This window comes from Chrysochloris asiatica, unplaced genomic scaffold (assembly GCF_000296735.1).
Source record: "Chrysochloris asiatica unplaced genomic scaffold, ChrAsi1.0 scaffold00234, whole genome shotgun sequence".
NCBI classification, from domain to species: Eukaryota; Metazoa; Chordata; class Mammalia; order Afrosoricida; family Chrysochloridae; genus Chrysochloris; species Chrysochloris asiatica.
In genome coordinates, this window is record NW_006408752.1 from 2,486,462 (window position 1) to 2,503,246 (window position 16,785).

General features: G+C 43.5%; 1 protein-coding gene across 1 annotated transcript; it reads right to left on the reverse strand.

Annotated features, from left to right (window-relative positions):
* Positions 1–1,097: 1,097 nt before the first annotated feature.
* Positions 1,098–16,218, reverse strand: F2RL1 (coagulation factor II (thrombin) receptor-like 1). Its single transcript, XM_006873303.1, has 3 exons — positions 16,134–16,218; positions 15,887–16,039; positions 1,098–2,209 (listed from the first exon to the last, which is right to left on the reverse strand). Exons 1-3 carry the CDS (start codon positions 16,216–16,218, stop codon positions 1,098–1,100), a joined length of 1,350 nt encoding a protein of 449 aa, XP_006873365.1.
* Positions 16,219–16,785: the final 567 nt, after the last annotated feature.

A 16,785-nucleotide genomic window follows, 5' to 3' on the forward strand; every position in this document is an offset into this window, starting at 1 on the left:
AAAGCTTGCCTCTCTCTCCAACATTTACCAGGGCTCTTCATCAGTCAAAAGACACATTCAGCCTAGGGATTCTCACACCCTGGTGTGACAGAACCATCAGACAGAGGCTGGTTAAAATGCAAATCCCTGGCTTGTTCGCAGTGTATCAGTATCACTGAGAAAGAAGAGCCTTTGTGTTTTAACATGCTCCAAGATGCTGTAAAGGAGCTCCGGTTATCATACTGGTTTACGGTTGCTGACCTCGAGGTCTGCAGTTCCCATGTACCAACTGCTCTGCAGGAGAAAGGAGTGGCTTTCTGCTAGCCTCAGAAACCCTGTACAGACAGGCTTGCTATGAGTTGGAATGACTCCAAGGCACACCATGACCAGGACACAGTTGGGAATCCCGGGGCAGCATAAATCGTTCAGCACCTGACTACTAACAGAAAGGCTGCCAGTTCTAACTCATCCGAATGCATCTCTGAAGAAAGGGCTGTCAATCTGCTTCCAAAATGTCACAGCCCTGAAAATCTTACAGAGTAGTTCTACTCAGCACTCACTTGGTCACCAGAGTTGGAAATGACTCGACAGGAATTTTTTTTTTTTGGGGGGGAGAGGGGGTAGTGATGTCCATGGTGTTGCATGAACCACTGTGAACACTAGAAACCTCCTGTCCAACCCTGACTCACTGCTCTGGTTGGAAACTTGAATTCCGGCAGGTCACTGTTAAGTTTTCTCATCTGTAAAATCACTTAATTGGACTGATAATCTCTGATGGCTGGCCCTTGAACCCTAGTATGGCTAGATGTAGAAGATGAAAGAAATGTCATTTCAGCTAAGAAATGAAGTCTTCCAGCCAAGGGATTCTGTCTTCTGACTGTTCAGCTCCAGAAACACTGGAGTAGAGGAATTCTGAAACTGATAACATCTATGCTAATTCCAGGGCCTTTTCTCATGCAAACAAGGAAGTTTCTAGCACTTTTGAGGGATGTTCTGCATAACCAAGGTATGTGGCCATGTGACCAGACCCACTCTGTTAGGAAACATCAGAAACATCCCAGAATATAAAGCGGCATCCAAATTCTACTGAAAAACTTCCATTTTGAGAGCTGGAAGACTCAATAGGAAGTTTTAACGCTGGTTGAACTTGAAGAGTAAGAGCTGGATTTCCTGGAGAATTTCTTTGAGGAAAGGGATACCTTCATCCGCTTCACAGTGCGGACACTTCGACAGAGGAGGGCATTCTTTGCGTGATCTCGGAAATCTTTTGAAACAAAGTAATATACAAAGGGGTCGATGCAGCTGTTGAGAGTGGAGAGGCAGAGCGCAGTGATGTACAGGGCATAGACGTGGCTCTGGCCCTGGCTTTTAATCAAGAAATAATGGACCACCAGCAGAAGATTACTAGGAGTGAAGCAGACCAGGTACATAGCCAGGACAGTGACAATGAGTTTGATGGCTCTCTGCTTTTTCTTCCCTGAGTTTTCGTCAATGGCAGAAGATCGCAGCACTCTGATCATCAAAACATAGGTAGAGGCAGTGAGGAAGGCTGGGAAGAAAAAGACTCCAATGGCCAGTGAGAGGAAATAATTGAACATGTCGCCCACCAACACCTCCTCGGACAAAACATCATGGCAGGTTGTGATGTTGAGGGCTGGAAGGCGGACAGTCTGCTTCACAGTATACAAGGGGATGGTGACCAGCAGAATCAGTAGCCAGATTCCCAGGGACACACCGATGGCAATGTTTGTCTTCTTCCTGGTGTGCGCTAAGGGGTTCACAATGACCCAGTACCTCTGCACACTGAGGCAGGTCATGAAGAGAATGGAGCAGTACATGTTGCCGTAGAAAAAGCTAATCAGGACCTTGCAGAGAGCTTCCCCATAAACCCAGTTGTTGCCATGGATGTGATAGGCAATCTTCAAGGGGAACCAGATAACAGATAGGAGGTCTGCCAAGGCCAGATTGGCCATGTAAATCACAGCAGGATGTTTCTTTTGTGTACGGAAGAGAAATATCCACAGGGCCATGCAATTACTTGGCAAACCAATCACAAATACAATTGTGTAGACAACTGGGAGAAAAATAGTAGTCAGTTTTCCAGTGAGGACTGAGGCGGAAAAGGCATCCACAAAAAAGACAGGTTCCCCTGGAGTTCCTTTTCCAGTGCCTTGAGATGAGCCATTGCTCTTACCAATAAGACTTCTTCCTTTAGAGTTTTTACTGAGTCCTGGACAAGAAAGGCAAAGAAAGAAGACAAGGGTTACTACAGAAATAAACGTTTTAGCAGTAATGTTGGCTTGGCCAACTAAAAGCACTGTAGATTAAGGCAAAAACATACTATTGGAGGGTTACCCAAAGACTGATGGAGGCTTTCTCTGCATGGTGGGGTTGTTGTGCTTTCTAATGTCTGGTTTTGTTCTTGCTTTGTTCGATGAGTATTGTTCTTATTAATTGGGAGGGTTGTACGGTATATGCAGAATACACTGATGTCTGTAAACTTTGAAAATAACCTAAATCATATTTCAATACATAGGCCACAGCTTTTATTTTGAGCATTTGTTGTTGCGGTTCTGACTCACCGTGGCCCTGTATAGGGTTTCCAAGGCTGTGGATCTTTACGGGAGCAGTAAGCCTCATCTTTTTCCTGCAGAGCAGTTGGTGGACTCGAACCACAACCTATGGTTAGCAGTCCAGTGATTATCCTACCGAACATATATAAGTATAATGTGGGACGTAGACTTTGTACTCAGTGTCTTTATACGCTATCTCATCTAATTCTCCTACTAGACCCATAGGGTTAATATTTTTGCTACCCCATTTTAAAGATGAAGAAACAGAGGCACAAATATATTAAGAAAATTGTCCAACCAAAAGCCACTCAAGAAAGTAGATGGCAGAGGAAGGATTTAAACCTAGACAGTGTAACTTCAAGGAGGCCTGGTAGCATAGTGGGTTATGAGTTGGGCTGCTAACCACAAGGTCAGCAGTTCAAATCTATCAGCTGCTCCACTAGAGAAAGATGAGGATTTCTGCTCCCATAAAGGCTTACAGGATTGGAAACTGTATACAGGGTCACTGTGAGTTGGAATCGACTCCCTGGCAGATAACCACTATCATGTCTTCCCTAGGCTGCCACTGATAAACTGGCATGTTCACATGAACAGTTAGGTCCAGGTAAACATGTGGGTTAAGTTCAGAAATGAGTTGAACATTTGCTGAGTGTGGTATATATCTGAAGTATAACCTTCAGATCTTGCTTTTCTAAGACAGCACTGATCAGTCATCTTCAAAAATTCTGTCTGGTATCTCAGTAGTTCAGCAGTTCTACTTAATTGAATCCCTAGTGTACTCCAGAGGCATTTTGTTTGGCACTGTTGTTGTTGTTAAGTGCCGTCGAGTCGATTCCTACCAATAGCGACCCTGTATAGGGTTTCCGAGGAGCAACTGGTGAGTGTGAACTGCTGACCTTGCAGTTTCAACGGCTTAGCAGTCTGGTGCATTAACCCACAGCGCCACACTTGTTTGGCACTGGGACAGCTAAATGTATAAGACCTGCAGTCCAGTGCTTATCCCACATCACACCACCAGGTTAGCAGTTCAAACCCATTAGCTGCTGGGGTGGTGCCAGGTCGGTTTGAACCACAAGGCTGACAGTTCAAGCTTACCAGCCGCTGCTTGGAAATTCCATACAGCGTCGCTATGAGGCAGAATTGACTTGACAGCACTTAACAGCAACATCTGTTCCTCAGAACACCCCAGAATGAACTTGAGGACACTTCACAACATGTACCAAGTGATCAAATAAAGGTTAAAGTAAGCGATCACTATCTGTTGTCATATTTTGCTTTGCCAAGGCTTCTTAACTTATAAAGAATTACCCAGTTGGCACTTGAAGGAGAAGAAAAATAAAGGGGCCATCTAATGAAGACCCTGTGCTACTTCCTTATATATGCTATCTTATTAGTCCTTATGGTAAAACTAAAGGGGTGGCACTTCATCATCGCTTTTCCTATAAGGAAAGTGAGGCCAACTACAGTACCTAAGGACTGTTTCAAATTTCAACACTCCGTAGCAGATGCAGAATTGAAATCTAGGTTTGTCTGACTCCACAGCCCACATTGTGTTCACCAGCGAATCAGCCCACCAACCAAACTCAGTGCCATGAAGTTGATTCTACAGAGTAGAATGACTTCACAGGGTTTTCGTGCCTGTTATCTTTACAGAAGCACATCACTGGGTATCACTCACATGGTGGAGCTGGGTAGGTTTGAACCATTAACCTTTGGGTTAGCAGTCATGTGTAAACCATTTGCGCCACCCAGGGACTTTTTGTCTATCACACTTTCCAAAATAAGAAATAACTTGATCTTCAGATTCGGAAAGTTTACTCCCCTCATGCCTTTTACCTGGAATGCAAGACACATGCAATATGGAAACAGCTAAGAGAATACTGAAAGTGCCATGGGCTGCCAAAAGAACCAACAGATCTGTTTTGGAAGAAGTGCAGCCAGAGTGCTCCTTGGAGGCCAAGATGGCTAAACTTCGTCTCTCATACTTCGGACATATTGTCAGGAGGGAGCAGTCACTGGAAAAGGATATCATGGTTTGGTAAGGTGGAGGGTCAGAGAAAAAGAGGAAGACCCCCAAAGAGATGGATTGGCCATGTGGCAGCATCGATGGACTCAAGCATGGCAACTTTAGGGAGATTGGCCCAGGACTGGACACAGTTTCATTCTACTGTGCATAAGGTCGCATGAGTCAATACCGATTTGATGGCACCTAACAACAAGAGAAAAAGATTATTCTTTTAGAAAAGGGATTGTGTGTGTCATCTCAGAGGAAAAAGGTCTTATCAACCAGGAGAGAGAAGTCAGTATCAGAGCAAAGGTTGCTTCCTTTCTTTTCTGTTCCTTTGGGGGAACTGCTTCTCCCCAGACAAACCTGGTGGTTCTGGGGGCTGAGTCATAGTACCCTGGGGGGGTGGGGGGGTGGGTAGTGAGGATGGTGCAGGCCTGACCAATCATAGAATCCATCCCTCAGCTGATCTGAAAACCACAAAAGAATGAGCCAATGGCAAAGCCAATCAAGGAGTTTCCATGAATTCGACAGATGGGTGCTGAGAGAAAAAGAAACTCCCTCTGCCCTGTGGACATGAAGTCATGAAGACCTGACAATGAGGCAGTGTGTCCCTCAGATGTGGGTCTGCAGCAGGAAGTCTGAAAAACTGACACCTGGGAGACACACACAACAGTATGAGAGGAGAGATGAGGAGATCCCAGACCCCATTCATGCCTGTTTTCTGCTCATGTTGTTCTTGCGCGTTACCTTTGAGTCAACTATGACTCATGTTGACCGTGTGTATAACAGAACAGAATGTTACCTGTTTCTACTCCTTCTTCCCAATCATTCCTATGTTTGAGCCCATTGTTGCAGCCACTGGGTCAGTCCTTCTCATCCAAGGACTTCCTCTTTTTCACTGAGCCCTCTGCTTTACCAAACATACTGTCCTTGTCTAGCCATTGGTCTTTCCTGATGATATGTCCAAAGTAAGCAAGGCAATACCTAGCCATCCTCAGTCCTAAGGAGCATTCTGGTGGTTGTATTTTTTGTAAGAAATTTCTAATCATATGAGCTTCCCCCTCCCCTCCAAAAGAGTCCCCTTTTATCCTAAGCTGGACTGGGTTCAGTTTTTTCCACTTGCCAACTCAAGATTCCTAGTACAGCAAAAGACAGTCTGCATGCAATAAGCAAGCTCACAATATAATTTCAACAATTTCCTTAGAGTTTTAAAAGTCTGAGAATTCCAGGCACCTTCCACCCCCTTATTCAAACAAAACCACAAAAAGAAATGCAAAAAATAAAAAATAAAACCTTTTTTAAACTGGTATTTTATTTTTGCAAATGGTCTACACTCATTAGTTCCTAACTCCTGGTATGGTACTGTCAGATAAGCACTGGACTGCCAACCACAAGGTCAGTGGTTCAAACTCACCAGCTGCTCCTTGGAAACTCTGTACCGGGTCTCTATGAGTCGAATTCAACTTGATGGCACTTAACAACAATTCTTATCTATCAGTCCCTTGATGGGTCAGTTAGTGAAAACCAGTTCAGGATTGTGTAGTAATTCCTCTCCAAACCAAATTATTAAGTGTGAGAGATAAGAAGAAAAGGCTGGTCATCTTCTTCCAAAATATAAGCCAATGAAAGCCCTATGCATCACAATGGTTCAATCTTCAACCAATCATGGGAATGATGCAGGATCAGGCAGCTTTAGGTTCCAATGTGCCTGGTGTTTGTCGCCATGAGTGTGACTACTTCAATGGCAGCTAAAAACAAGCCAATGGCAGACAGTAGAACAGACCATGAATTGTTGTTCATATGCAAGTTCATGCTAAAGCTGAAGAAAATGAAAACAAGTCCACAAGAGTCAAAACATAATATAATACATATAATAACCAAAGTCCAGAAGAGTTGTGGGATGACAACAAGAATATCATACAAGAAGAGAGCAAAAGGTCATTAAGAAGACAGAAAGAAAGAAAAGACCAAAATGGATGTCAGAGGAGACACTGAAACTTGGTCACCAGTGTAGAGATGCTAAAGTAAATGGAAGAAATGAGGAGGTAAAAGAGCTGAATAGAATTTTTTATAGGTCAGCTCCAGAAGACAAAGTCAAATATTATATAATGAAATGTGCAAAGACCCGGGAACTAGAAAACCAAAAGGGAAGAGCACATTCTGCATTTCTTAAGCTGAGGAAACTGAAGAAAAAAATTCAAGCCTCAATTTGCAATACTGAAGGATTCTATGAATTAATGGGCTAGATTACAAAGCCGGTTTCAATCGTAGCATTTGTGGTTCAAGCTCATCAGCAGCTCCTTGCACACCTTATACGAAGGTCGCGCACTATGGGCCGGAACTGTCTGGGTGGCATTTCACAACAACATGGGCAAAATATTGAATGATGCAAGCATCAAAAGAAGATGGAGGAATACCTAGAGTAACTGTACCAAAAAGAAATGGTCAATGTTTAATGATTTCAGGAGGCAGCATATGATCAAGAGAAAATGATTCTGAAGAAAGAAGTCTAAGGTGCACTGAAGGCATTGGCAAAGAACGAGGAACCAGGAACTGATGGAATACAAATTGAAATCTTGCAGCAATGGAAGCACTCACTCATTTATGCCAAGAAATTTGGAAGACAGCTACCTGACCAACTGATTGGAAGAGATCCATATGTGTGCCCATTCCAAAGAGAGGTGACCCACCAGAATGCCAAAATCGGACAATATCACTACCATCACAAACTTCGCTAAAGATAATTTTTAAATGGCTGCAAGCATACATTGACAGAGAACTGCCAGCGGTTCAGACCAGATTTAGAGATTTAGATGAGGACATCGAGTGAGGGATATCACTGCTGACTTCAGATGGATCTTGACTGAATACAGAGAATACCAGAAAGATGTTTACCTGTGCTTTATTGACTACACACAGGCTTTCAATTGTATGGATCATGAAAAGCTATAGACAACATTACAAAATATGAGTATTCCTGAACAATTAATTGTGTTCATGAGGAACCTGTACATAGACCAAGAGACAGTTGTTCAAACAGAACAAGGGAATACTGAAAGGTTTAAAATTAGGAAAGGTGTGTGCCAGCGTTGTATTCTTTCACCCTATTTATTCAGTCTGTATGCTGGGCAAATAATCCGAGAAGCTGTATTGTCTGAATAAACTGGATTGTTTAGCATCAGGATTGGCGGAAGACTCATTAACAACCTATGATATGCAGAGGATACAACCTGCCTTGCTGAAAGCAAAGAGGACTTAAAATATTTACTGATGAAGATCAAAGAGCACAGCCTCTAGTATGGGTTGCACCTCAATGTAAAGAAAACAACAATCCTCACCACTGGAACAATAAATAACATCAAGATTGTTGTAAAGTGTCATCGAGTCGATTCCGACCCATAGCGACTCTGTAAGGGTTTCCAAGGAGCAGCTGGTAAGCTTGAACCACTAACCTTGCAGTTCAAACGGCTTTGCAGTCTGACACATTGACCTACAGCGCCACACCAGGACTCCATAACATCAAGTTAAGTGGAGATAAAAAAGAATGAAGTTGTCAAAGACTTCATTTTGCTCGAATAATTATCAACACTCATAGAAGCAGCAGTCAAGAAATCAAACGATGTATTGCATTAGGCAATTCTGCTGCACAAGACCTCTTTAAAGTGTTCAAGAGCAAAGCTGTCCTTTTGAAGACTAAGGTACGCTTGCCCCAAGCCATGGTATTTTCAATAACCTCATATGCCTATGAAAGATGGACAGTGAATATAGAAAACCATAGAAGAGTTGATGCATATGAGTTATGGTGTTAGAGAATATCAAAAGTACCACGGACTGCTAAAAGAACAAATAAACCTATGTTGGAAGAACTAGAAGCCGAAAGCTCCTCAGAAGCTAGGATGGACAGACTTCGTCTCTCATACTTTGGACTTATTATCAGGAGGGACCAGTCCCTGGAGAAGGATAGTAAATTTGGTAAAGTGGAGGGTCAGAGAAAAGAGGAAGACCCCAACGAGATGGACTGGCACAGTGGCAGTAGCATGGGTACAAGAGGAGCAGCGATTGTGAGGTTGGCACAGGAAAGGGCAGTGTTTTGTTCTGTTGTATATAAGGTCACTATGAGTCAGTACAGACTCAAGGGCACCTAACAACTTCTGTTTGGATTTTTTTTCCTCAGAGTGCAAATTGTTACAAATGTTTTGGAGGACAATATGGCAAAATGCAGCGAGATTTAAAACACGCTTGCCCTATGACCTAAGCAATTTGTTTCCAGGAATTTGTTTTGCGCATATAGTAGCAAAAGTGCACAAAAAACCTATAAGTATACAAAATATATTTGTTGCTATATGCCGTGGAGTCAATTCCGACTCATAGCGACCCTGTACAGGGTTTCCGAGGCTGTAAAAATCTTTACAGGAGCAGAAAGCCTCATCTTTCTCCTGTGGAACAGCTGGTAGTTTCGAACTGCTGACCTTACGGCTCGCAGCCTGATTCGTAACCACTACGCTACCAGAGCTCCTTACAGAATATATAGTAGAACATTATTTATTATGGTAAAAAACATATTAACAGCCTCAACGTCCATCAAAAAGGAAACTAACTAAATTGACATGCATACAATGAATAACATTCCTCCTATAAAAGAATAAACAGATTTCTACATACTGTTCATGAATACATTTATAAGATAATAAAACACATTATTATAGGGCAGCATGTACCATATGATCCTTCTAGTGTTATCAATATTGTTGTTGTTAGGTGCCATCGAGTCAATACGGACTCATAGTGACCCTATGTACAACAGAACGAAACACTGCTCAGTTCTGGGCCAACCTCACAATTGTTGCCACGCTTGAACCCATTGATGTTGCCACTTTGCCAATCCATCTCGCTGAGGGTCTTCCTCTTTTTTTCTGACCCGCCACCTTACCAAACATGATATCCTTCTCCAGAGACTGGTTCCTCCTGACAATATGTCCAAAGCATGAGAGACAAAGTTTGGCCATCCTGGCCTCCAAGGAGACCTCTGGCTTCACTTCTTCCAACACAGATATGCTTGTTCTTTTGGCAGCCCATGGCACTTTCAATATTCTCCTCCAATACCATAACTCAAAAGCATCGATTCTTCCACGGTCTTCCTTATTCACTGTCCAGCTTTCACATGCATAATAGGTTACTGAAAATACCATGGCTTGGGTCAGGTGCACTTTAGTCCTCAAGCTGACATCTTTGCTCTTCAACATTTTCAAACGGTCTTGTGCAGCAGATTTGCCCAATGCAAATTGTTGTTTGATTTCTTGACTGCTACTTACTTCCATGAATGTTATCAATACTAGCAGCCTTCATAAAGTTGGTGAAAAAGTTGTATTATATTTTAATTTCATTTTTCCATGAACTTTTTGGACAAGGAGAAGTCTGGTTGAGAGTGGAGATGTAAGAGAATGGGGTGTTTTCCCTTCTTTTTAGAGCCTTTTGATTTCTACAATTTCAAAAAAAAAAAAAAAAGGATATAAAACTTTTAATGTTATTTGAAGTATGTGTCCTCTGTGGCCCACTCTCCAAACCCAGTACAAAGCAAGTATTTTATTTTGAGCTAACTCTCTTCGCTTTCCTGCTTCTCTACTATGCCCTCCTCCCCTGAAATCAGCATTTGCCCTTCACCTCTCTCTAAGAGCACACAGGTGGAGAAAGACAAACCTTCACAGATATCTCCATAGATACTATCTAATAAATCGTCACAGTGTCCTTGCAGAATGCAGTGTTTTCCTTTTAGCACTTTCCCAGATAATAAAACCATAAGAAAGTCCAACACAAACTTCACTAAAACATCACCTATCCAGGTTAATTGGTAACTTACCAGGCAAGCTAGGGGATCAACCACACTTTTTAAAGTCCCATCTTCATTTTCACTGCCATGTTCTCTCTGTTTGCAAAGACTGAGCATACTGTATGATATGAGTCTTTCCAGAGTATTAATTTTTTAAAAGTAAACTCCAAGAGGTCACGGAGTCAAGTGTCTCTTATCACCATGGTTTAACACAGTCTCAGTCACCTAATGGACTTGAGTAAATATTGAATGAGGAGTCCCTGGTTGGTGAAAATGATTAACATACTTACCTGCTAACCAAAATGTTAGAGGTTTGGTGCTGTGGGTTAAGGCTGTGATACATCCTTTTGTAACATATTTTAGCATTGTATGAGATAAATAAATGTAAATCGTGTTAACTGATGATACTTGGAGAGGATTACAATGTAATGAAGCAAAGTATAAGATTTATTGAATGTAAAAATTGATGATCTGCTCTGTAAACTTCACTCAAATGACATTGTTGTTGTTAAATGCCATCAAGTCCGTTCCAACCCATAGCAACCCTCTAGAGGGTTTCCAATGAGCTACTGGTGAGCTTGAACCACCAACCTTGCATTTCAAACTGACTTTGCAGTCTTGCACATTAACCCACAGCGCCACACAAATGACATTAAGAAGTAAAAAGAAAAAAAAATTTTTTTTGAACATTTCATATTTGATGTTACTGATTAGTTTATATAACCAAACTTGTAACAACAACATTTCTGCCATATGTGGCTACATATCGTGTACCCCCATATGAGTGTGCATGTGTCTTTGAAAGGATATACAGCAAAATGTGAGCAGTGGTATTGAAGTTTAGGTTGGTTTAATTAACTTTTTCCTTTCTTTTTTTGTGTATTTTTTCCCTACCCAACTACTGCCATTGAGTTCACTGGGATGCTATAGAGCAAAGTAGAACTGCTCCGTAGGATTTCCAAGGCTTAAATCTTTATATAAACAGATTTATCCCCCAGAACAGCTGGAGGGTTCAAACTACGTAACTTTCTGTTGTCGTTGTTAAGTGCCATCCAGTCGGTTCTGGCTCATAGTGAGTGACCCTGTATAGGGTTTGCGAGGTGCAGTTGATGAGTTTAAACCGCCAACCTTCTGGTTCATAGCGGCCTTGCGGTTGAGTGCTTAACCTCTAGTGCCACACCATGACTCTTTATGTTAGCAGCCCGATAATTAACCAACTATGCTAGCAGGTTCCTTTTCCCTTAGTAGTTGTAGTGAAGTGCCATCGAGTCAGTTCCAACCCATAGTGACCCTGTATAGGGTTTCCGAGGAGCAGCTGGTGAGCTTGAACTGCTGACCTTGCAGTTCAAATAGCTTTGCAGTTTCGCGCATTAACCCACAGTGCCACACCAGGAATCCCTTTTCCCCTAGAGTGATCATATATTACCTGTATAATTAAGAACCACCAACAAAACAGTAATGAAGAGATTAGAAGTTCCAGTCTCCAAAACAGAAATGGAATTATGCATCACAGGGGACTTACCAGGCCAGGAACATGGTAAAAATAAGAAGTGCTTGAGATAAGCATCCTTAAATGAAGTGCTGTCATTGTCCAGCCAAAAAGCCCATATGTACTAGAGTAGGTCTGCACTCCATAATTTTCAATGGCTGATTTTTCAGAAGTAGATTATCAGTTTCTTCCAAGATGTCCTTGTTGTTGTTAAGAGCCATCAAGTTGGTTCTGACCCATAGCAAACCTGTATAGGGTTTCTGAGGAGTGGTTGATGAGCTTGAACCTTGTGGTTCAAACCAACTTGGCAGTCCAGTGCATTAACCCACAGCACCAAACCGCTAACATTTTGGTTAGCAGGTAAGTATGCTAATCATTTTCACCAACCAGGGACTCCTCATTCAATATTTACTCAAGTCCATTAGGTGACTGAGACTGTGTTAAACGTGATTAGAGATACTTGGCTCCCTGACCTCTTAGAGTTTATTATCTACCAGGGAGATAGATTAAATGTCCCAAATAATTATCTATGACTGTGACAGAAAATAAAGACAGGGTCTAATGGAATGGTCTCTTTTTTTTTCGTTCCCTGCTACCCCTATGGCACTGTGAGTTAATGCACTAGACTGAATAGTCTTTTTGAACCGCAAGGTTGGTGGTTCAACTTCACCAGTCACTCCTCGGAAACCCTATAAAGAGTCGCTATGGGTCAGAACCGACTTGATGGCACTTAACAACAACAACTCCCACCCACCCCCAACCAATTCCATGTTCTCGTCCTTAAAATGAAAAGGTTATACTCTAGGCTAAGTTCTGGGGTAAGATCTTTGGGAAGAAAACCCCAAAATCTGTCCCATTAACAAACCTGAGAACATGTTGAAGAGTAAAACTAAAAGCAGATGAACAAAGACTGAGGAGCAGCAAAGCTTTTGTGATACTGTATTCTTAATCAACACCAGTTTAAAGAGTTTCAAATTAGGAGGAAAGCTCCATCTATTGGAAACCTCAGTGTTAGGTAACAATCCTTCAGGAAAATTACCCTGCAGAGGAATAAAAGTATGCAGAGGAAAAAAGCCAAGTAGCTCTAGTTAACAAGTAACTTAGTTTTATTTTATTAAATCAAGCTCCCATTATTCTCCAGGGATCCCACCCACCTCCAGACCGCTCACTTTGCAAACAATTTTGTTGTTGTTAAGTGTCGTTTGTGGAGTCGGTTCCCACTCATAGCGACCCTGCACAAGGTTTCCGAGGCTGTAAATCTTTACGGGAACAGAACACCTCATCTTTCTCCCGCAGAACCGCTGGTAGTTTCGAACTGCTGACCTTGCGGTTCACAGCCGGATTCACTACCACATGACTACCCAAATACTGTATGCTTCCTACAGATTATTACTGCTTGAACCACAAGTGTTGCATCTTCTATAAGCACGGATTTTCTTGAAAATTTGCTACTGAATTTTAAGTATCCAACTTTAAAGGGCAAATGTAAATGGGAAACTGTTAATCTCAGTTTTTAGTACTTCCCACAAATACTTCACTAGCTGCTCCTCAGAAACCCTATACAGGGTTCTCTATGGATCAGAAATGACTCAACGGCTCTAACTCTGGTATTGACAGATAAAAATGTGTACATATGGTTTTCAAGCTTATACTACTACACCCTATTCTGTTAACAGCAGAGACAAAAGAATCACATTTTCCCATCGAATTCAATTTACTACAATTTGTTCTTTATGAAGAGGAAGATAAAAGTGAGAAACTGCCCTCAATGTTAATAAAGTCACCCTAAGTCAGTGTCTGGGGTCCTGATGTGGTACTGTAGGATAAGCACTGGATTACTGACCACAAAGTTAGCTGTTCAAGCTCACCCAGCTGCTCCTTGGAAACCCTACACAGGGCTGCTATGAGCTGGAAACAACTCAGCGGCACTTTAACAACAAGGTCAGTGTCTGGCAAAAATCTCAGTTTTTTGCATACCACCTTCATTTATTTTCCCATATGAAGCAGGTCTACACTGCCTTGTCCAAATTTTTGAGGCCAAATGTGTCTGACAGTTGAAAGTTTTTAAGATGTAAAAGGTAAATAAATCCTGCATATTCCATCTATAACACAGCTTCTCTATGCACACTGAGTAAAATACATGAAGATTTCTGCAGCAAAATGTTTGCGCCTTTACACAAAAGGAGATAAACACAGAACAAGAACAGGCTCCCAGGAGTTCAGATCAGGTTTTGTGCAAATGTGTTGCCAAACATTTATTTAAATACAAAGAAAACAAGACAAATCAACTACTTAAAAAAACCTTGCTTTTCGGAGTTTTTAAAAAATGTTTGAATTGTGGCTACGTTACATTACCTTTAATCCAACCATTTTTAATAAAAATCAGTGATCTTTTGTTTTGTTTTTATTTTTAAATAAAAGGGGGAACAAGTGACAAACTGCCTTTTACAACAGGAATACAAATTTCACAGGGAAATTAAAATCTTCCTTTAATTTTACCCAAGTAGTCCGCAAGGAGTCCTAGTGTGGAGCTATGGGTTAATGCACCAAACTGCAAGGTTGGTGGTTCAAGCTCACCTGCTGCTCCTCAAAACCCTATACAAGGTGGCTATGGGTCGGAACCGATAGCAACTAGTAGTCCCCAAACACCAAAAAGACTTTTAGCATCAGAATAACGATATGGGGGTGCAGTTTCCGGAAGTTAACACCGGCGGCCCGAGCTCCTCACCCCCGGCAGCCCCAGAGCACTGCGGCCATGCTCTTGGGCTGTTTCCTCCTTCTGTTCGGTTCCGGAGCGCTGACAGGCTCGGCCTACAGACCTCTGTGTCATTCTTTTTCTACTACACAAGCCACCCGGAGGCTCTGTAAGAGAAAGGCCGGCCAGTAAGTTCCTGTAAAGATGGTTGTTTTTGTTAAGTGCCATTGAGTCGGTTCCGACTCACTGCAACTCTGTACAAGGAGGAGTTAGTGGGTTTGAACAGCAGATCTTTTGCAGTCCGGTGCTCATCCTACAGCACCACACCAGAACTTCCTAGTAGACAATATGGGGCAATTATACTGTTACATGGAGTCGCTATGCATAGAAATCCACTCCACCACACCCAATAAATTAAACCCTAAAATTTTTGCGAATCCCAAACCAAACCAAATTCACTGCCATCGAGACGATTACAACTCAGGGTAATCCTAAATAGGGTTTCCGAGGCTGCAAATCTTTACCAAAGCAGAAAGTCTTTATCTTTTTCCCACGGAGTGGCTGATGGGTTTGAACTGCAGACCTTGTGGTTAGCAGTCTAGGGCTTATCCTACAGCGCTACGTGAAGGCCAGATGGCCTAAAACTAGATGTTCGTTACACCGACTTTCAGAATGTCCATGGATATTACGTGGCCACCCCGCTTAGCCCGGAGCTGCGGGCCCTGTGTGGGTCTTGAAGAGTGGCCACTAAGGGGTTAAAAAATGGGTAAAGACAGAAACCAGACAATTCCCTGCCAGCGCTACCAACTCCCTAAAGGCCTTGGAACCCCGCGGGGCAGAACGGAGGAAGTCGCCTGGGTGTGTGAAAGGCTCTTAATGACTTTTGTGTTTTCAGACACCAACCCAGCGGAGGGGAGGCGGAGCGCCCTGTGACGAGGCACTTAGCCCTGCCACCCTCCTCTGCCACCGAGAGCTGTAGGGACTGGGGTTCCCCAGAACCAAAACCTGTCGGGTCAGCGAGACGAGGCGTGATCATCTTTCTTTGGGGGAATCTCTGCCTCCTGCCGGGCTTTGTCGACCTTAGTTGTCCACTCCCACCACGCATCTCTGCAGGTGACTCCCCGGCGCAGGGATACCCCCCAGCCAAACCGCGGAGTGGAGATCGCGGGGTGCAGGGAGTTGGTGGCGGCGGAACACCTTCGCACACTTCAACCGCTTCCACCATCTACCCAGTGAGCCCAGGACCCCGCGCGGCCCAAGGGTTGTGCACCCCAAGGTCCCAGCAGTACGAGCCGTCCTTCCCCCAATTTCTCACCTTGGGTGGTGTGACTGCAAGAGGCAGCGGCCACCAGCAAGACTGCGGCCCCTAGCAGCCATGCCACGCTGGGGTACCGCATCCTTCCAGCAGCCCGACGCTGGTCGGGCACGGATCTCACCTCCTCTGACGGGGCACTCAGAGTCCCACTCGCTGCTCGGAGAGAAAGTTACCCCTACCTGGAGCCTCGGTGATTGTCTCCGCAGCTCCCAGTAAGTTTCAGTGAAACCGGAGCCGCTCGACTCACCTGCTGGAGGCCACGCCCCGAGGCCGGAACACACGGCTAGACCACGCCCACTCCGAACTTTCGGCGCCCCGGCCACACCCCCCATCGTCGGGTCTTGCCGACTCGCCACTCCTGCGCGAAGTGCACCAGCCAGCCCCTGTCTGCTAGGCTACGGGGCCGCCGTCAGGTGGGATTGGGCGGATGAGATGGCTCAATGGAATGCAAATATCCGGACGTGGGCTGTACCTTTAACCTTTCATTTCTCCTAGAGCCCTGATGGAGCAATTTACCTTCTGCAAGCTTTATGTATTTTACCTACAATATGGAGTTAATACTTTTTACTTTAGAATGTCTAAGTATACAATAAAGTAGCCTTGGTGGCGCAACGGTTAATGGCTCTGCTGCTAAGCAAAAAGTTGGCGATTCAACCCACCCAGTGACTCCTCAGGAGAAAGACCCTGGCGACCCTGGCATCTACTTCTAAAAAGATTGCAGTCTAGAAAGCTCTGTGGGGAACTTTTAGTCTGTCACATGGGGTCACTATGAATTCCAATCTGCTCTACGGCGCACAGCAACACGGATGAAATAAATTATGACTGTGTTTGGTGTGTCCTGGTGTGGAGCTGAGGGATAAAGCACTGGGCGGTAATGTTGGCTTGAACCAGAAGGTCAG

Bases quoted from the DNA above. Each gene is read 5' to 3' on its own strand.
- F2RL1 (XM_006873303.1), bottom strand. From the start codon at position 16,218: ATGGGGGGTGTGGCCGGGGCGCCGAAAGTTCGGAGTGGGCGTGGTCTA. The intron at 16,040-16,133 runs GTGAGTCGAGCG...CTCTCCGAGCAG, and splicing joins CGGGGCGTGGCCTCCAGCAG to CGAGTGGGACTCTGAGTGCC. The intron at 2,210-15,886 runs GTGAGAAATTGG...TTTCTTGTCCAG, and splicing joins TTGCAGTCACACCACCCAAG to GACTCAGTAAAAACTCTAAA.